This window comes from Doryrhamphus excisus, chromosome 6 (assembly GCF_030265055.1).
Source record: "Doryrhamphus excisus isolate RoL2022-K1 chromosome 6, RoL_Dexc_1.0, whole genome shotgun sequence".
Lineage (NCBI taxonomy): Eukaryota > Metazoa > Chordata > Actinopteri > Syngnathiformes > Syngnathidae > Doryrhamphus > Doryrhamphus excisus.
Window position 1 is genome coordinate 13,247,343 of NC_080471.1, and position 21,688 is coordinate 13,269,030.

Sequence of the window (21,688 nt, forward strand, 5' to 3'; positions counted from 1 at the left end):
TTTTTCTTGTAAGTGGTACCCCGTTTTTTTTTTTATCGCAAATCCTTTCCAAAATATCTTGAGTCTTGAACCAGTCATGATGTGCTATACATATCACTATATTGACAGTTACTATTGTACCGATTATGTCATTGTATGGTCATATCACCTTGTATTTCAGTACGTGACAAAAATGAAATAAAAAATAAAAAAATAAAATATTTTTAATTTTATTTTTTTATTTTAATTAAATTTTAAAACAAAAAAATACAAAAACTTAAACTATATTAGGAAAGCAGGAAGTGAACAAATGTAACAGTTACTGATTGTAAACGTACCAGATGGAGGGGTAGGATTTAATAAGCTTTGCTTCTTCCTACTATGTGGAACTGTGAACTGATTATGGGATGCACTCAATTGTAATCTGATGCATGTTCAAATGAAATAAAACCATTACCATTACCAAAATGAAATAAAAAGAAGCCATTTTTTTTAACCCGTGCCAGACACCCAAGACTATTAACAAAAATAAATGTTATAAGTAAAATATACATTTTTACATGCAGAAAACAATGCACAATAATGATAAATGACGAACAGATGCACAATACCTATACATCCTGGTGAGATCAAATTCAACACTCTTGATTTTAATCTCACCTTGTTTATCAAATTGCTGGCAATGGCAACTGTCATAGGTCCCATGGTGGGTTATATAGAAGTCATACTCAATAGAGAATGCAAGGAAAGTGACTCAAGCAACGCTTAGGATGCATTATTTGGACACTGGAGTCCATGGAATCATACAGTCCAAAGTGCAAACTCGACCAAAAGAAATATTGTTGGAAAACTCAGGCAAAATTGTATGTAAACTGAATCATATGAAAACTAGGGTGTACAAAAACATATTTTTGACTGTATTTCCCTGATCAAAATGTTCGACAAAAGGCCCCTGAGATAGATTTTGGATAACACTTATCTAGATTAATGTAATACTAATAATGATGGGACTACTGTATGAACCTTGCAGTGTGAAAAATGTACTATTATTTTTCCAAACAGTACTTTGTACATTGCATTTGCATTTATAGAGTTCTATTCTACTATTAAGGTCAGTATTGTTACAAAACAGTCTTCTTTGCCGTGGGGGCCACAGCCTAAGCACAAAAGCTTCCATCTCTCCGGTGGACCCCAAGGCCCAGTCAGTTGAAAGACTTCTCCAACATGTGTTGAGGTAAGGGAGGTAGCGGCCCCCAATGCGCCTGGACTTGAGCTTCTCTAATTCGCTTGAGAATGCAGCCCAAAGCGGGTGGAAAGTTGAAAACAAGTTTGTCCAGAGCCACCTCATCTGGCTCCTCTCTATGCAGAGGAGCAGCCGTTCTACTCCGAATTACAATGCCTCCCACCTTCTCTCTATTCTCTTCTCAATGACGCTTTCCCCACTTTTCTGATCTATAGATGTAGTTAGAATGTTGTATTCTCATGTAAAACGATGCCTAAGTTTCATATAATGAGGTTTGTGCATTTGTGTGCCCTGAAAGAAGTTTGGGATGTCTCTGAGTGCTGGTTTTTTTCTAACACAACTGGCCTACATGCTAACCATTCGTCCACCTCGCGGCTGCGTGTAACACTTGTCGTATAACTCATCTGCGGTATTAATGCTGGCTCAGCACTTTGCTCCTTACCACTATTATAACATTGGTTCTGTTCCCGCAGTGTTGTGATATTCATTCATTCATTCATTCATTTTCCTCACGAGGGTCGCGGGCGTGCTGGAGCCTATCCAAGCTGTCTTCGGGCGAGAGGCGTGGTACACCCTGCACTGGTGGCCAGCCAATCACAGGGCACATATAGACAAACAACCATTCACACTCACATTCATACCTATGGACAATTTGGAGTCACCAATTAACCTAGCATGTTTTTGGAATGTGGGAGGAAACCGGAGTACCCGGAGAAAACCCACACATGCACGGGGAGAACATGCAAACTCCACACAGAGATGGCAGAGGGTGGGTTTTGTGATATATACGTATACTTGCTAATTTTAACTTTTTAACTTTCTCATGCACTCCAAGTAATTGTTCGAGTTAAAAACAATTAAGTATTATATATACATTTGGTGGCGGTTAGCACGCAGACCTCACAGCTAGGAGACCAGGGTTCAATTCCACCCTAGCCCTTCTCTGTGTGGAGTTTGCATGTTCTTCCCGTGCATGCGTGGGTTTTCTCCGGGTACTCCGGTTTCCTCCCACATTCCAAAAACATGCTAGGTTAATTGGTGACTCCAAATTGTCCATAGGTATGAATGTGAGTGTGAATGGTTGTTTGTCTATATGTGCCCTGTGATTGGCTGGCGACCAGTCCAGAGTGTACCCCGCCTCTCGCCCGAAGACAGCTAAGATAGGCTCCAGCACCTTTGCGACCCTCGTGAGGAAAAAGCGGTAGAAAATGAATGAATGAATGAATGAATGAATATACATTTGGGAAGGTCCCTCTCCAATTAGTACCTTGTTTTCTTTGCACAATAGCATCTCAGCTGTAATTTCAGCATTTATGGTACTTGAGCATCGAGAGCTAAGGAACCGCATTGGGTTAAGCTTACATTAGCCGGTCATTTCTAGCCATATATCCTCAAATGCTGTAATGGCACAAAAAGCTCAACCAATGAGCAACCAGCTCCAGTATATAGATCTAGTACAACCTTTATGGTATTAGCTCAGCATGTTTCCAGACAGTAAAACTATCACAAGTGCAAGAGCAGTAAAAAAGACAGGATTTTACCGTGGTCTTCTCGAGGCAGTGCAGCAGATGATGATGCTGGCTCTCGAACGGCGGGCTGGCAGACTTCCCCACCAGGGCTTGTCCTGCCTCCTTGGAGGCCTTGGAACACAAAAGTGGAAAAAAAGGACAGATGAGCGGGATGGGACTATGCAGTTGTAAGAGTTGATGCAATGATTGTCAGGCAACAGCTAGCTCAGTGATGTAGTGGAGAATACACAAAAGCATTGAGGCTCAAATGCTGATCTGTAGCACGGCAGCCAAATCTACTGCAACCCGGTGATGATGAGGATGCTCTGGAGATGCATGAAGACATTTTGTGGCCATTCTGATTTTCGGCGAGAGAGGACCGAGGGAAAGTCCAATAGCAAAACAGCAGAGGCGCACCTTAGACACAGATCGAACACACTGCACCAAACATAGCACAGAACCGCAACCACAACAACACCACACACACACTTTGGATGAAGCTCTGCGCAGCTTTGGGATGGAAGGTGTTAGTCTGCATTACAGCCTGGGAATGTTCTGGAAATAACATACAGCAGATCAGAAACAGAGTTTAGAGGAGATGCAGGCTGAGCAGACAGCCTCCAGAGGCCACCTACTATCCAGGAAGCCTTTCATTCCCTCCTTCCCCTCCAAACCCTGTTGGATAGACATGCAGAGCTGGGTCATGAGTCAGTGTGACTGGAATGGTTGTTCTCCGCCAGAAGGCGAGTGTGCCTGCCTGGCCCCGCCTGCTACATGGACAGAGAGAGACTGAAGCATGTCAATGCTGAGAGAGGTGTGATGCAAGAGAGGAGAGGACAATCACACGGAAGCACTGAAGATGAGTGTGGCGGCATGGCCCAAACCAACCCTGCCCCAACCCACGGCCCACCCTTTGTCCCAACCCCCGAGCCGAGTGGCATGCAAGCGTCAGCAAGGCCCCCCGAGCCGCCGCTTGGCCCCCCGTTACCTCCTCCAGCGAGTTGATCAGGAGCCCATTTTGTTTGTAGCGCATATAGGCATTAGTGCCCCGAATCTTCGCTGCACGGATTCTAGCAAGCCGAGTTTTCTGTTTGAACAAACAGACCTCGGTTTTAGCCTTTTTGCTGCCTCGCTAATTGGCTCTGTCTCTCAATGGCAGCCCCCCCAGTATTTAGCGAGGAGGAGCCATGCTTGAAGAAATTGTGCCTTAGCAAACACTTTCAGCAAGGGGAAACACACACTGACATTACTGCTCTTAAGATCATGCCCACTGAAATAAGATTCATACTCTTGGAAGATAGCTTTTGGTCTGTCACTGCTCTGTGTGGATAAGACAGCAACAGAGGGAGGAAAAAGGCAGATAGAAGCTAAATAAAAAGAGATAAGACAGCAGAGGGGGATTTAGTACCCTCTGGGCTCGTCGCTTCTCCGCCCTCTGGCTTTGATGGTAAATGCGGCTGAAGTTTGACACGATGACGGGCACGGGCAGGGCGATGACCAACACTCCGCTCAGGGAACATATGGAGCCGAACACCTTCCCTACGATGGTTTTGGGCACCATGTCACCATACCTGAAAGGCAGGGGAAAACGACAATGGGTTAAAACATGGAGTGTTAGCGCATTGGTCTCACACTCCAGAGATGTGGATTTGGCATCTCTGTGGAGTTACTCGGTGTAGGTTTACTCTGGCAGGGCTCGACAATAACGATGTACCGATGGCCCGGGGCAAGTTAAAACAAAATTCGGGCAAGTAAATCCAATCAGTGATATTCCCGTCGGGCAAGTGCACTTTGGCATTCCATACTGCCAAGAGTTTTTTTTTTTAAGCGGTTCTTGTTGGGTGTTGGTAAAACACGGACTGCGTAATTCCGGTGGTAATTTGCAAACCAATCCTTGCAAATCTTGAAATGGACCAATCAGAATCGTTTATTTAGACCGCGGTCCGCAGTCCGTGTTTTACCCACACCCATTCTTGTTCGCGATCAACCAATCAATGATTGTTTGACTACGAAAACACCTATCATGGCGTCCCTGCTAACAATGAAACACCACCCATTAGATCCAATACCAAGTGCTGATTTTGCACAAGCTACAAAATCTAGCGCTTCCATTTCTCTGTGTATTTTTCTCACCTTTGCTTCACAAATTATTGTTTAACCATTGAGCATTTTTTTGTGGATTAAAACACTTTACTAGTACACAAATGTGTCTATTCAATAATGTTTCATTGTGGTGCACAATTTATAAATATCACTGCTTACTACGACTACGATGTGTAAGGTAGTATTGGCATGCCATGTTAACATACATCTCCACAATTTTTCAGACATTCCTCCAAATACAATGCGTCAGTACTATTATCTGATGAATTATCAGCATATATTGATGCTAAATATATTAACCGCAAGAAATGATAATCATTTAATCTTTGAGATTCTCATGTGATGCCACAAAAATTAGATTATATCATTATGGCAGTCTTTTCATTTTACATGGGGCAAGTTTGGGCAAGTAGTTCTCACCTTAAGGATTCCCCATGGGCAAGTCATTTTTGTTTTTAATGTAGAGCCCTGTCTGGGTATTCTAGCATTCAAAAAATAAATAATGCCCCAAAATCTTCGAATATGGGGTGTTGAAGGTTCAAGAATGTCTGTTAACTTCCTCCTTGGTGATCATAATTGTATCTGGTAGTTTCTGTCCTGGTATTTCGGCTTCCTCCCACACCCCAAAATCAAAGCTACTACACATACATTATGGTACTGATGGTTACAGAATGCTTTTTAACTAACTAACCTTTAACTTTTTAACCTCTTCTTAGTGATCATGATTAACTGCAACTGGTAGTTTCTCTTCAGGTATTCTGGCTTCCTCTCATACTGAAAACAAAGCCTGACATATGTTCACGCAAAAATTTTAATAAGGCTACATGTACCAGGGGTGACCTCTTGGCAAAACCTCAGCTGGGGTAGGCTCCAGCTCACCAGCGACCCTAATGAGGACATGCTGTATAGAAAATGGATGGAAAGATGGTGCGAAAACTTTTTAAATATTCCAAACTGGTTGCTTGATCATACCAAGTTGTTGCATTCATTTCATGTTATTTTTTGATAGTCTTGAAATAGTTGCAGTGACCTCAGATTGCTTCAAAAAAGTTAGACATTTGAAGTAGCAGAGGAATAAATAGGACTTTTCTGAAGTGCTCTCTTCGCTGGCCTACTTTCCACGTGCCATTGTGATGTTCCACTTAAATCTCGTTTCATATATAATTACGTACCTGCTGGCTCGGGCTAATTCGTTCATGTCGTGACCAAACGTGCAGAGCAGCCCCTCGCGATCTCCGTAAGCCAAACACCATGCGAAAGGATACAGCGAGTCAGGGAGGTAAAAGCAAATGGGAGCGGCGGGCATGCTGAACCCTAGAGACATCTTTTGAGTTTGTAGAATCTTTTTGTGTTCTGCTTTTTTTTTGTTCTCTTTCATACTTTCAAGCAGATCTTGCATATTCAGTGGTGGCGTGTAGTGATACAAGAGAAAATATTCCTTCTCCTTGCATTATCAGTCAGAATATGGTACTGCACATACTGTAGTGCTTCATGTATATATTATCTCACAATAAATCAAATACTTTCACAATAAGAGCACAGAAAACCTCTTTACGACTTTCTAAAAATTAAAAAAACATTTTTAGAGCCCTCTAGACATGAAATAACACCCCTATAGTGACCTTTACACTTAGTTTGGAGCGAATTATGGCCAATTGTGAATATTATGTTAGTATTATTGTGCCTGTTGTGAGATAATTCAAACCTGCAAGAAAAGCCTCTTCTTTCTGCGATCAAGTCTGATGCTTGTGTGCCTCACTCAACATTACAAGAACATGAATGACACTACAGGACTACATATGCATTGAAGGGAAATTTTAACGCGTGCACACGCACACCCAGTTCAACCCCAAATGTAAACATTGTAAACAGTTGATGGTGTTATATTTGTAAATCATTTTCATGCAAAACAACCATTTTTTGTGTGTTAGTTAAGTTCTGGCATATTTGTTTAGATATTTTGGCTAAATATATAGAGCAAAATTTTGTGTCAAAGTAAAGGTTATGCTTGAAATGTACCTTTTCACAAATTGTTGTTTTTCTCTGTTGAGAACTATTTTCTTGAAACGTGCTGATTACTAAAGAACTGAAAAGAGATACAAACTTTTTTCCTGATGACTGATGAGAGTCTCATCTTTCTTTTGGTATGTACCACATTTATACAGCCATAGAACAAAATACTCTTAGTCAAAGTCATGAAAAATGGCCAGTACGGAGAGGGACGGCTTTTGATAAATGGCTGGGATTGAATGAGTTAACATGTGTTTGAAAAAACTCAATATTCAAACCACAATGTGGTGAGGATAAAAAAAGCTTTGCTTCTTCCTACTCCTTTTTGGACATGCAGACCTGTGATTTGTTTGTGAAGTGTTTAAGTGTAAATTGTGTGCATATTCAAAATGAATTATAACCAGACCAAGTATTTCCCTCCCAAATGTAGTCTTTTTATCTTATATATGGCCTGCCTTCTTTTTTGCAGTGCACTTGTGAAATACTGTACTATCAACAGGCTGATAAACATTACACAAATGTGGCTACAAGCAATCTAGAGCGCTCAATTACGCAAACAGACACTTTATTGGCATGTAGGAGGATCCTGCTATCACTGACATCAGCTACTTTGCCACCATATATGTCAGCGCTTGCATTCTCCTGACTTAATGAGACATTCTCATTGGAAAGGACTGTGTTTTACACCACTAGAGTCAACACGAAAAGATGCGCTATAAAGCTATTCACAGCAGCTAGCTAGGTTGGCAATGTTTCCCGGAATGACTGATGGAGGAAGGTAAGAATATATTTGGAAAATCACAGAAATATACATGTAAACGTGGAATAATGTTTGTTCTTCTGCAGTTGTTTTTGTTTTGCTAGCTTTGCATACCAGGATGCTAACAATGCAATTGTCAATTGTCCACTTGGTCAGGAACTTCATGATTAAACCATTTGAACTATTGAATAAAGCTATGTTCTGCCATCACAAGACAAGCCTACCTCGCATCAAATCAGCCATAAGTCATTCTAGGCTTTTTCTTTGATTTTTAAAAATGTTTCTTTTTAAAAAAATGTTTTTCTTTGACAACACAACGGTGATAAGAGAGAAAAGAAGGTACACAGGAAGTCATGTATTGAATTGTGGAATCCTATAGAGCAGCTACACACAATAGCCCGCACAGAATCTGCACCTATTCCAGCTGTATTTCCTTAGATTTATGCTTCCCGCCAAAATGGTCCATTTTAATTTATTGCACCCACGGCCCAACTCCAGGCACGGCCACTCCGTTGTGATTGGTCACTTTCCCCAAATATTTCCTAACTATGAATGAACCCCACTTTCTAATATATTGGTTATAGGAGTTGATAATAAATGAATAACGTCTTTGGAGAGCTAATTGAAAAGTGTTTAGGACCAACTGGCAGCTCATGAGCTACTGGTTGGAGACCCCCGAGTTACCGTGTATGAACTCAGAGTGGTAACGTAGGCGCCGCTGGTGGACGTATGGTGCTGCCTCCAACCTAGCCTGTCCGAGGAGGAGCACTCATTGTCGGACACACGTAGTCAGAGGAACCATTGTTGCCGTTGAACTCAGAAGCCAGAGGTGAGGGTGCCGTGTTGACTAACCGAAGACAATCGTGACATAACATCGCTAGTGGAAATGTGATCATGTTTTTTGCGGGACTACCAGATATCGGTGAGCACTGTGGTTCTCTCCACCTCCGTGGACGCACAGTGTGTCTGACATTAATGCAATTTTCCCGGCGAGAGTGCGCTGCTTCCGGCTTCAGCAACAGTTTGGCGGATATTTCACATTCATGCTCACAAAAACAGTCCCGTGTGACATGCCGTTGACAGATGAAAATATTGAACAAACCTCATTATCTGAAACTTTGGTATCGATGACAACATTCTAACTACATTTATACATTTATCGGTCAGAAAGTGGAAAAAGCACAATAAGTCCCCTTTAAGTTAAGAAGTGGCTAAATGTATTTTTACACTTTTCTTTGTTTTATAGCAAAATCTTCACCCCAGACTGAATTATTTCTATTCCCGTTATTTGCTATGGAAACAAACATGTGTTCCAATCAAAATCCCATCAAAACAAAACATACAAGGGAGTCCTTAATGTTTTCATATGCCTAAATAACTCCGTAGCACCCCCTATGGGTTGAAGTCAAAATGGAAAATATGCAAGCATTCTTGTTCTTCTTATTCGCATAGTTTTAGAATCATTAGACAAATGGCACAAGACAGAACACTACGATCACCGTGCCAACACAAAAATGACAGCACTACACCCACAGGGCAACTACAGGGTATAATTCATAATTAAGCCTAAAAATATAACTTTAGGACGTCATGCTGGTCGAGTTTGAGACCCTTGGCTAAAACAGGTCCATTTCAAGGATCATGGAGGTTCAACTGTATGGCAATTTCCTGTTCTGTAATGATCATTCCATGATCTGGAAATACAAAAGCGGTTCTTTTCAAAGAATGGTTCAAAATAAGTTTTGACTGCACCCCCACACCATGGTCTGTTTACAGTCCAAGGTAAGGTTCCAATTAAATTTATCTTTCTAATCTCTCTCCTCACATCTCCAGTGCCTCTTTTCCACCAATGAAACACACGCCGAACAAAGCAAAGCAAACACTGTGGCCTTCCTCTATTGCTGCACAGAGAGGTGATTATCATTCGCTATCATGACGCAATTAGAGAGCAAGCCTTGACTTCTCGGATGCAATTGACAAGTGCCAGGCCCGACCTTGCAGGTAATGACTACAAATCATTGGAACATAAGATGCATGTTGCTGAAAAGCCATCTGCAGAATGGCAACACTGGAGCTGAATGAATGATTCAGAGGTTTTTTTTCCCCACATCTAAACAAGCCCCTGAGATGAATGGTGGAAACCCAAATGTGTAAATGACCTAAGAAGACCATTACCTCCTGAGAGGAATACGTAAAGGTCATCAGCCTTGCTCAACGGCTGTGACAGGTGAATGTCTCTGAAGTGAAGCGGGCAAATATGAACGTATGGCTACACGGGAGGTTGACTATTTCATAAATGAACATGTCTAATGCCCACAGCCCGTCTGCTGCTTGAGCCATTAGCCCTCAGGTTTGCGGAGCTCGGGAGGGGAAAGACGTGGACATTTTAATATCACGCTTGACGGGCCTTCATGTCCGACAGTTTGCTTTCAAGATGAGTAATCTTGAAGATGTCATTAGTTTTACAGTTCATTACAGGTCAAGTCATTTTCTTATGTCATCACAAGCGTGAAAGCAGGTGTCAATTATGGATTGCAGAGAGGACAGTACAGAGAAATGTGACTTCACACGTGTTCAATTCCATATGCAAAAAACAAGCAGTCAACTGTAGAATACAATGTATTGCAGCTCTCCGGAAAAAAAGAGAGCACTCGCAGTGATGGATTGTTCATAGAAGGGGAAGAGAGCTGAGATCCACCAAGCCCTGCCTCCTCTCTTCACCGTGACGGGAGCAGGAATTAACAGCAGAGAGAGATTAAAACCATGTTCCAGCTCTGTTCTTGTTGTCTCCGGCTAGCAGGTACCAGCGTTTGCTACCCCCTCCGCTGACATGGAGGTTAGGCACCAAAAGATGGATGGCCAGATCGTTATCTGCCCCCGCAGCGGAAGGGGAGGCGTGTCGGGATGACGGAGTATCCATTTCCCCCCAATTCCACCCACCTAAAGTTGTGCCCCATTCTGCCTTTTTGAAAGTATGATAAAAAGATCTGTAGTATAGTCAGATGACAGTATTGCAGATTGAATCTCTGCACAGTTATTGAGAGTAAATGCATAGCGGGAGACTTTGTTTTTGAAGAATATGGAAAAAAAAATTACCTCCACCAGGGGCAAAAATGTGAGAGGTATTGTTAGCTTTGATTGGTAACAGATTTATTTTTTTTCACAAGAATATGAAAAGATGCTTTATGAGGTGATTTTTTACACTGATTGACGCATTGAGTTGTGGATTCCTATAGAGCAGCTACACATGATAACCAGCACAGAAAGCTCAATAGATCTTCCAGAATCTGCACCTATTTCAGCACTATTTCCTTGGCTTTCCAAAACGGTCTGTTTTAATTTATTCCACCAATGTCCTAACTCTGGGCATGCCCACTTCGCTGTGATTGGTCACACTCCTGAGGAAATGAACCGAAAATGCCGCCCACACAACAGTATTTCAGGGATTACATCACATGCAGCAGAGTTCACTAATGCTGGTCAATTTAATGGCCCACAATTTAACACTTTATAAAAAATTCCCATGACCTGGGAAAACAGGCAGTTGGTCTTTCTACAAATCTACTCTTTTTGCAGTTTTGGTGAATTAAAACATGAAATCTCCCCCTATGTCCAGAATACAAAATGGTACAGTTCTATAATCTTTGGTAATCTTCCCGGAAACCCAATTAATGATTTTTGCATTTGAATAGTGAGTTATTTATTTTAAATATAATTGAATATTAAATATAATAGATTGTTCTTTCAATTTTGCTTGAGGAATTTATCTCTTTCGCGATAAAATTGAATTAAAATACCAGTTCTGTCCACATAATAATACCATTTCACATTTACAAACCAAGAAGTCGACTGCTAATTTACAAATGGACAGTAAAGCAGAACAAACCAAAATACAGCGCTATATCTTAATGCAATTTATTTACCAAAACTGCAAAAAGGATTTTTAATTTTTTAATAATGACTTGGAATGCATGAGGAAGTGGAAAGGAAAACATAACCCTCATTAAGTATATTGCACACCACAGCGGCAACAGCACCAATGTTGAAATAGCAGTAAAGAGAAAAATACCACAGCTCATTGTAAACAACAGTATGTCAAGTGTAACCCATGAGTTTTAAAGCGCATGCAGAGGCGGCAAAAGCTGCTGGACCACTCATGATACTTCAAATGCAGCTATTGCCATCTTGTAATATAAAATACAAATATAATATAATAAAATATTGTGTTATTTATGTTGTTCAGTGTGTTGCAAGCTATGTAAAGCGTAGTGTTTATTTTGACAATGTTATGGTTTAATGCAGGGGTGGGCAAACTTTTTGACTCGCGGGCCGCATTGATTTAACAAAATTGATGAGGGCGCCATATTACATATTTTATATTATTATTACATTATTATATATTTGTGTCGTGCAATCTGCTATATGTGCTTGTGTCCCTTTTTTTCAGGAGCACTTTGTAAACAACAGAACACATCAAATAACCAAATTGATAAAACACCTACTTAAACCATCAAAAGGTCGTACCATGATGCCAGGTTGTATGTTAAGTTTCAATTAAATAATTTTGAAAGACCGGATGGGCCGTATTCAATCATTTGGCCGGCCGGATGTGGTCCCCGGGCCGCAGTTTGCCCACCCCTGGTTTCATGCCAAGATTTAAGCAGGACAACAGATATCCTGGTCTTGTGTGTGTTTGTGTGTGAAGTGTGGTTTCACAATAAATGCCATTCATTGCCATCACAAAGTATTCAAACAACACACAACACAAAACTATGGATTGTAATGTTAGCACTGACGCAAACCACTAACACAACACAAAAGGTGTCCGGCCTGGCGCATCAATACTATTGACCACTTAAGTAGATGCTGCGGGGTTACCATGACTATGTAAATTATGCTATTCTCCCTATTACAAGCCAGTGTGCAGTTGAAAATGATTTAATTTTAGACTCTAAAATGTAATGGAAATGTGCCACATATTATTGCTTCAATAGCAGTATGCAACGTATGCAATCAGAGTTTGCCCTATGAGGCACATTTATGTCACATGTGTGAGCATGTGTGTGTGTCTGTGTGTGTAAAAAGGCCTGTAATTTGACATCTAGTTAAACCAATCCCCCTTCCTAAAAAAGCAATCTTGTTGCTTGATTGTCTTCCAGAAGCCTGTGTCTGAAATCTGACTGCCATCTGGTTAGTGGGAAGCAAAAGGAAAGCGGGAAAAAAGGCAAATACGACTGTAGAGATACGTCATGTGTTTACTTCGCCTTTGAAAGACAGGGCCCCATCTTTATGTTGAAAATTAAATTCCTCAGATGGGATCAACGCCAATTGCAAAAGCATGACCTTTTCTGGTCTATTTGCTCTGTAACGCATGCATCAGACAAATACCCTCTTTAGATGTTTGGGGGTTTGGCAAAGCGAACGGGAGCGCTTATGTCCAAAGGCGTCTCAAGTGCACCCGGGCTTAAGGTTCTGGTGTAATCCAAATTCCTGGTATCCCATCAACTCGTACGCCAATCGAGATCATAGCCAAACAGCTTAGCAGTGTTGACAGTTCGGATGTGGATGGTGGCAGATCTTTCACAAATTGCTTTTTTTTCAACAGTATTAAAATCCAATCTATCATTTTCTCTTCTCTTTTTTTTTACTGAGATGCTCGAGAATATGCAGAAATAGTAAAAGTAAAAGGGAATGACAATAGTGTTCTCTCTCGTCTGATTAGTAAATCTATCAAGATATTGAAGTCGCTCGACTGTAAGGTGCCATCCTATTAAATGAGATAAAGACGTTAAAACTCCATTTGATCCACAGCGCTTTGAAATCACAATGAGTCGCAGCGCAATGCAGCTAATTTGATTAGTAAATTAGGCATTTTGATTCATCAAGTGATTATAATCAAGAAGTAAGCACATACAGTAAGTTCTATCAGAAGCGGCATCTATCCCAGTTGTTTCATGTGAATAATTACTGAGATGAACCTCTAATTAATTTCAATGTCACTTTTTTTTCCATGAGATTAGTTCAACTGGGGGTTTTGTCTCTTATCATCTGCAAGCGACGAAATCTCATCTTGAAAAGTCCATTGTCATTTGCTGTGCATGTTGAGTGACCGTAGCTGTGTGAAAAATAATAATAAGAAAAATATACTTTTTTTGTAGGTCACATATCACAACCTAATTTTGCATGAACATATAGCGTTTTTTTAAATGGTCATAGTAGACATGCTCTTCGAGATGCCATCTCAGAATGAGTTAGACAGTGAAACAGTGGCACTTTTATAGTATCAGGTTATTATCTAAGCCTAATTTACTATGATGATCTAGCTACATTAAAAGAGTACCTTTGTAGTACAAGCCTGTATTTAGACTCAACAGACTCTAGACCAGCTATGTTGTTTGGTCTAGAGACAGTGCAACTGGTAGGTAGCAGAGATGATGCTGAAATTCTCATTGGGAGTGACCAGGATGGATAGGATCAGGAACGAGTACATCAGAGGGACATTACATGTTAGAGGCCTTGGCGATAAAGTCAGAGAGGCCAGACTGAGATGGTTCGGACATGTCAAGAGGAGAGATAGTGAATATATTGGTAGAATGATGCTGCGTTTAGAGCTGCCAGGTAGGAGGTGTAAAGGAAGACCAAAGAGGAGGTTTATGGATGTAGTGAAGGAGGACATGAGGGTAGTTGGTGTGAGACAGACAGATGCAGAAGATGGTTGGATGGAGGAGATAGATGTGCTGTGGCGACCCCTGAAGGGAAAAGCCCAAAGAGAAAGAAGAAGAAGACTCAACTTGAGCAAATAGTTTAGTACAAATCAATGTGTTGCTTGATATTTGAGTTTATGAGAACCCAGGTGAAGAGGGACCAGGGACACATTGGCTGTTCATCTTCAAGTTATCATAGGGCAGCAGGGACAGGAGAGGCTGGCTGAGGTGTGTGGAGCCCCCGCCAAATGCAAGCAAGTGAAACCCAGCATTATGCCGTTTGTCCAACCAACTACAAACTTCAGTGTTCTTTTACTCAACACAAAACTGACCAGAAGTGCACAGTTTTGCTCTTGACTATCTTCAAACACATGCTGAGCTCCCTGTCAGGCCATTCACTCGCTCACTTACACCGTTTTTTTATAGCCACCATTCAACGTACACACACCCAATGAAACCAACACCAAAACACATCATTCATTCATTCATTTTCTACCGCTTTTTCCTCACGAGGGTCGCGGGGGGTGCTGGAGCCTATCCCAGCTGTTTTCAGGCGAGAGGCGGGGTACACCCTGGACTGGTCGCCAGCCAATCACAGGGCACATATAGACAAACAACCATTCACACTCACATTCATACAATTTGACAATTTGGAGTTAACCTAGCATGTTTTTGGAATGTGGGAGGAAACCGGAGTACCCGGAGAAAACCCACGCATGCACGGGGAGAACATGCACACTCCACACAGAGATGGCAGAGGGTGGGATTGAACTCGGGTCTCCTAGCTGTGAGGTCTGCGCGCTAACCACTAGATCGCCGTGCCGCCCTCAAAACACATCAATGACCTTGAATATGGATGAAGTTAAGAGTCAAGAAGACACGATACTAGCAAGGTCGGAGTCGGAGTATCTCCATCTCCCGTGGGCTTGACGTGTAATGTGAAATGGAGTAAGAGTCAACAAAACATTCAAAAATCTCAGACATGACATCGGTGTGATGAAGCTGCACACTGATCGACCGAGAGAGGCTGTTTTATTTCATACAAGTCATGACAAGGAGCAAATGGAGGAATGTGGTTCTCCCCCCAAGTGGAAGGAGCACAGTATTCATCCTTGCTGACAGCTAAATAATAGATGTACCAAAAAAACGCAATTTTCCTGCTCAACTCCATCATACTCGTGCGGCTATGAATTCGGAATCTCAAGAAAATGGATTATACTGCCTATGTGTCAGAAAGGCGCGATAACATGAGTGAAATGAGATATTCAGTTTGCAGGATAGATTTATGGAGTACTGCAGAAAAGGTCTTAAAGAAGGTTACGGCACATTAAGAGCACTCATAAAACATTTATTTTAAAGAGAGAAATGACCACACATGTGATTGTGCTTGGCTATGCCTCTGTTTAACTAAAAAAATAACGCAGCACACAGACGGTGCTGCATTTGCTGATAAACAAAGCGAGTGCTTGCTGAACAAAAGCAGCCGCTCTCTGGTGTATGATACATTTAGATTATTGATGAAACAAATGTAAATCTAATGTTTTTTTTTTGGTGAGTGATGAAATATTAAGCACAATCTGTATTTATGCATCCCCCACAAGGATCATACTGTTAAAGATTACCAAAACAATAATACTAGTATAAACACTCGTCATGCATCATACAGTGCGGTGTCACAACCACAGTGAAATACAACACAATGTTCCCTCAAACACAAGCACAACAAATGAACATGATCCCGGACATGATCCCTAAACACCACACATCATTTCTGGCGTTATGCACTACTGCACAGGCCACAGCCCAGGATCACGCCATCCAAAAAAAAAGCTCCCTCGTGTTTGGATACCAAAAGACAGATGGGATTAGGAGTGTGTGGGCTGATAGGACTCTGCTCTGATGCTATCCCTCAGATATACATCATTATTGAGGATGGGGAATCCCATGGGCATCGGGATTAGCCCGCTAGATTTTCACCACAGGTGATAAGGGAGGGAAGGGAAGGCTGGGAGTCGCTACACAACATAATGGGAGATAGCAGAGCACAGATAGTAGGGGAAGGCAGAAAACCGCACTGTTGGTGTGGCAGCAACAACATAGCAAGGCTGCAAACAATGGGGGTGGGGGGGTAGTTTAAGTGTTCTGTACTGATGTTGATGTTAATCATAGACCCAAAGACCATAGACGCAGAAATGAATCTTACTGCAATGTAGGAAGGGTCAGGCTTTTACAGACACGGTTAAAATGAGCCAAATTTGGCAGTACACTAAGGGAGCAAAATGCTGCTTGGCTTTTGTATTACGGGCTTTATTGATTTTTTTTAAATGAAACATAGAAAACTGCAAACGGATGGCAGGTAATTTTCCAATAAATACAATACCCAAAAAAGGAAAGTGTAACAATGCGGACAAGGGCACCAGTTTCGTTAATTCATTCATTTTCTACCGCTTATCCTCACGAGGGTCGCGGGGGGTGCTGGAGCCTATCCCAGCTGTCTTCTGCAAAAGGCGGCGTACACCCTGGACTGGTCGCCAGCCAATCACAGGGCACATATAGACAAACAACCATTCACACTCACATTCATACCTATGGACAATTTGGAGTCACCGATTAACCTAGCATGTTTTTGGAATGTGGGAGGAAACCCACACATGCACGGTGAGACCATGCAAACTCCACATAGAGATGGAATTGAACTTGGGTCTCCTAGCTGTGTGACCTGTGCGCTAACCACTTGAACGCCGTGCAGCCCCTGTTATTATTTTCATTCATTCATTTTCTACCGCTTTTCCTCGCGAGGGTCGCGGGGGTTGCTGGAGTCTATCCTAGCTGTCTTCGGGCGAGAGGCGGGGTTCACCCTGGACTTGTCGCCAGCCAATCACAGGGCACATATAGACAAACAACCATTCACACTCACATTCATACCTATGGACAATTTGGAGTGGCCAATTAACCTAGCATGTTTTTTGGAATGTGGGAGGAAACCGGAGTACCCGGAGAAAACCCACGCATGCACGGGGAGAACATGCAAACTCCACACAGAGATGGCCGAGGGTGGAATTGAACCCTGGTCTCCTAGCTGTGAGGTCTGCGCGCTAACCACTTGACCGCCCTACTTTAAACATCTGATGTGTAAATAAAGGCTTCATGATGTTAACAGTTTGAACCTGTATTGCCTTGTACTTCAAAACAACATTGTGTAAGCAACCACTTAGCGTGTAAACAAGTTTTTTTTTCATGCCTTCCACAATCCAGCTGAGCGAGGAAGCGAAAGGTTAGCATGTAAAGTTCAAGAAGACAAGGTAATACAAGCATACATCGCTGCACAACAGTCGTGATTGTACATGAAGCGTTGCGCTGGTGTCAATGTGGCCTTGATCCTCCAGTTCAACATCCACCATGGAGTCACAGCAACTACAAAAAGTCAATATAGGCCTGGACTATTCTTCTCTTTTGTCCATGCAGACACAGATAAATCAAATGGATTAATCCCTCACATACAGTTCCAAAGGCAAAGGCACCTCAACACTCCCCTCGCTCACATATCAAACATGTATTCCCCTAGCCCTCCAAATCCCAGCTTAACCCTCACCCCGCTAAACCAGGCGGCTAGTTATCATGGGCGGCTTTGACATTAGCATGCACGCTCTTCTCATTTGCGAGATCTTCTTAAGCGAAGGTGATAAAAAGCTTTCTTTCTTCCATTCCTGACTTTGACTCACCCTTCTTCTTGCGGGACCTGCCTCATCCGCTTTCTCTTCCTTCTCCTTTCTCCATTATCATGCAGTGTTAGAACAGGCCAGCTTGACATTTTTCTTTTCTTCCAAGCTCCTCCACCCTTTCAGTCGACACCTGCTGACACTTGAGAAACAACTGCTGTCCTATGCGAAAAATAAACGTCTCCGTTTTGCAGCCATTATATGCCCCGTCACCTCTAAAGGCAGCAGTGATGATGACCTATTCCTGATGGCTGTTTTTTTTTAATTACTAGACAACTAACTGCTAACTGCTCTGTATTAATACAAGTTTTACTGCGGTTAAGTGTCCACACAAAGCCATAAAATAGCAAACATGCAAATGTGACAATAACAATTTGTAGCCGTCAGAGGGAGGTCTTATTCCTCCATCAGTCTTGCCCTGATGAAACCTTATTTGAGCGACTCAAAGACCCATTTGTCATGTCTTCCCATCCTCCAATTCGGCTTCCAGCATTTATTTGGAAAGCCAGAGGCTATAAATAAATTTGCATCACGTCAGTGTAATACTTGCATAATGCAATTACACTGCTTTGTGGTTGAACAGAGATGTGTTGGGAGGAAATAAGGGGTGCTCTCGATTATACAAGAGCGTGATGATAAAGTTAAATCATCAGGCACTCAAGTGATTGTGCTAATGAGGTCATTCCGTATCCGACATTATTTGAAAAGTCGTGATATTTTTTTTTTTGGAATGCTTTGATTCGCCATTAAAGAAGTTACCACCAGCTGAGGCCTTCATGGGTAGGAGGTCAACACCAAGGATGGGGATGACAAATTAAAATGTTAAATTGATAGTGTTAGTAATTGCAGCATTAATTGCACGTAATGAGAATATCGAGGACAAACTGACCTCCAATGGAAAAACACTTACACGTGTCCCCTGCGACCTCTGATGTGCATTCAGGTGAAGGAGGGGGGGAAAAAACCCCCGAAAGGTCCCATAGATTAGTGCCTTCATGTCGTAAAAAAAGGGAGCCTCATCACAGTGACAGCAGATTAGTGCTCTGCAGCGACAGAGCAGACGGTGCAAGATTAACTTTGATCTGCAATTTCTCTCTGAGCAGCCACTGGAAATCAGCTTCCTCCAACAAATGGCCCGAAACGCCTAGTTTGCAGGCATGAGCACAAGACAGTTACTAAAGAGTGTAACCTGTGTTTTGGGGCCCCTGGATTCATGCTCCCGGTAATACGATGATTTAATCTTTTAAATAACCACCGTGCGCTAAATTATTCATTTGCTGCAGCCAGTCATTAGTTTTATTGCTGGCTTTATAATTGCAAGACGTTCAGATATTAGATGTGAAAAATTATTCACAAAGACTTTCACGGTCCAATGAGCTGAAAATAAATATTCAGACCAAACATTTAAATTATTCCAATTATTTAAAATAACAAAAATCCTGAATATTTTAGAGCTATATCACATTTTATAATTGAGGAATACATTCAATGCCAGAGAATAAATTACAGTTGGTCTTTGGGTTAGAAGTCGACTTTTGATGCAAGTCAGACCGTATACTTAAATGAACTCCTAAGTCACTCACATATACGCAGAACACGCAAGGGCACAAAATATAGCAATAAAACACTAAATACAGCAATAAATATTAGTGGACGAGTGCTTAGCGTGCAGGCCACACAGCTAAAAGCCCTGGGTTCGAGGATGCTAACCATCGCACCAAAGGCTTGGACTTCTGGACATGCAGAAAGAATACAGACGTTATGCGGCTGTAGGTCGCCATTACAGAATAAATTATTCTTTGGTTCGAGAAGGACTGCAACAGGAGGAATACTGTTTTAACAAGGATACAAAAACGCTACAGCACAGCTAGGATGAAAATAATTACATACAAAGCTGTATAAAGTATATATACTGTATACAACTACAGCATTTGCAAAACTATGAACAACAATGATGAGACTTTTGTTATAATTTCTGGTAATAATCTGTGTTAATATGAGTTAACAGTAATAACTACTTTTAATATAAATGTATTGATGGTAAAATGTTTGGGCAACCTCTGGAGGCCATGCCGCAGCCAATATCGAGGAGATATTGTATTTTATTTTTTGCAAAATAAATCAAAATAAAGTTTTTAATTACACTGTAAACAATTACAGTTAATTTACGGCCAATTTCTAACAGTAATATACTGTATTCACGGAATACAGTTTTTTACTGTAGTTTGCAATGCATTGTGGGTTGTTCAAGGTGAAGCAACAGCACATGGGCTGTCAACAGTATCCTACTGTTAGAAATTACAGTAAACTACAGTATTTTTTTTAATTTGGTGTGTCCCAAACTCGCGAGGTTTTAGTTTTTTAATTATTCTTATTATATTTTACAGTAACCGTATTTATGTTGACACTGCCCGTTTAAATAAACATTGATTTATATGTAATTATATGTAAATTATCTGTAATTTAACAGGAAAATTGTTAGTGTAATTTTACAGTAGTAAGTTGTTAACTGAGAATAATGTAGGAGCTGTAAAAAACAGTATATTACTGTAATGTTTATATTCTCTACAGCACAGTACTGTAATACTTTTACAGTAATATACTGTTGTTGTCGATCATAGTAGCACACTGTAAAATCCGTTTGAAGCTGGCAATTCGAGCAGCCATTATTGTACTGTAATTTAACAGCAAAATTTGTTACAGTTTAATTTATGAGAGGACATACATTACTTAAAAATGAAATAATGTTACAGGAGGACCACCGGGATATTTCTTACTTTACTGTAAATACAGAATAAATGAGTGTTTCAACCTTTTTGGAGCCACGGCACGTTTTTTTTACATTGGAAAAATAATGAGGCACACCACTAACCAAAAATGTTACAAAATGACACTCTGTACAGTATATTTAATTACAATATAATTTGTCAATTTATTTATAATCACTCAGTGTGAACCCTGGGCTTGCAGATATTCTGGCAGGAATAGAAGAAAGTGATATTGGATAATTCCTCACGGCATATCTGACGATTTCTAGTGTGCCGCGGCACAGTGGTTGAAAATCACTGGAATAAATAAATGCAGTGGAATGGAAAATGTATGTAAAGCACAGGTTCCCAATTTGGATCAGCAACAATACCTCTTCATTAATACCTGACTTTGGACTTTTGGACTTTGGAACATGTCTCTGTCCTGCTATTTAAACAAGAACAGAAAAACTTTTCCAAACTTTTTCCACACCCTGATCGAGATCCGCACCAATGTTGAAAAGTCTGATAGAAATGCTTTTGTCTAATTCACCTAACTGACAAGAAAAATTCAACAGTCTCTTTAATGTAAAAATACACAGCACATTTAGTTGTCTGTGCATTTCACAAAGCACAGCGAGACATTGCCATAAAGGTTTGTGCGATAATTAGACGTATGACAAGATCCAGCCTTTTATTCTTCCGTCTTGAAAATAAACATGAAGGTAGAAAAAAGAGCTGCGACTTCAAAGGGACATTTCAACATCTCTAATAGAGGATGCCACACAAGTGGCAAAAGAAATGGCAAAGCATAAAAATGTACTTAGAAACCGGGGACGGTAGCCAGGTCGATGCCAGCAGGCAGACAACGTCAGGATACCCTGGCGAGAGTTCTCCATCAGGGGGATGGAGAAC

The 21,688-nt window shown here is 41.2% G+C and overlaps 1 protein-coding gene and 1 long non-coding RNA gene across 5 annotated transcripts in view; one reads left to right on the plus strand and one right to left on the minus strand.

The window, feature by feature from the left end:
• LOC131130811 (potassium voltage-gated channel subfamily D member 2-like) overlaps positions 1–21,688 on the minus strand; it is a 55,357-nt gene that overhangs the window by 8,725 nt on the left and 24,944 nt on the right. For 3 of the 4 annotated variants that reach the window (XM_058074830.1, XM_058074828.1, XM_058074829.1), the window contains exons 3-4: positions 4,139–4,301; positions 2,764–2,862 (exon numbers count right to left, since the gene is read on the minus strand). In XM_058074830.1, coding sequence (XP_057930813.1) covers positions 2,764–2,862; positions 4,139–4,301 — 262 coding nt within the window. Of the gene's footprint in view, positions 1–2,763; positions 2,863–3,718; positions 3,818–4,138; positions 4,302–21,688 lie in introns of all 4 variants that reach the window. The other variant, XM_058074831.1, reaches the window with a different exon arrangement.
• Positions 1–21,688, plus strand: part of LOC131130812 (uncharacterized) — a 96,728-nt gene that overhangs the window by 6,042 nt on the left and 68,998 nt on the right. The gene's annotated exons all lie outside the window — the stretch shown is intronic.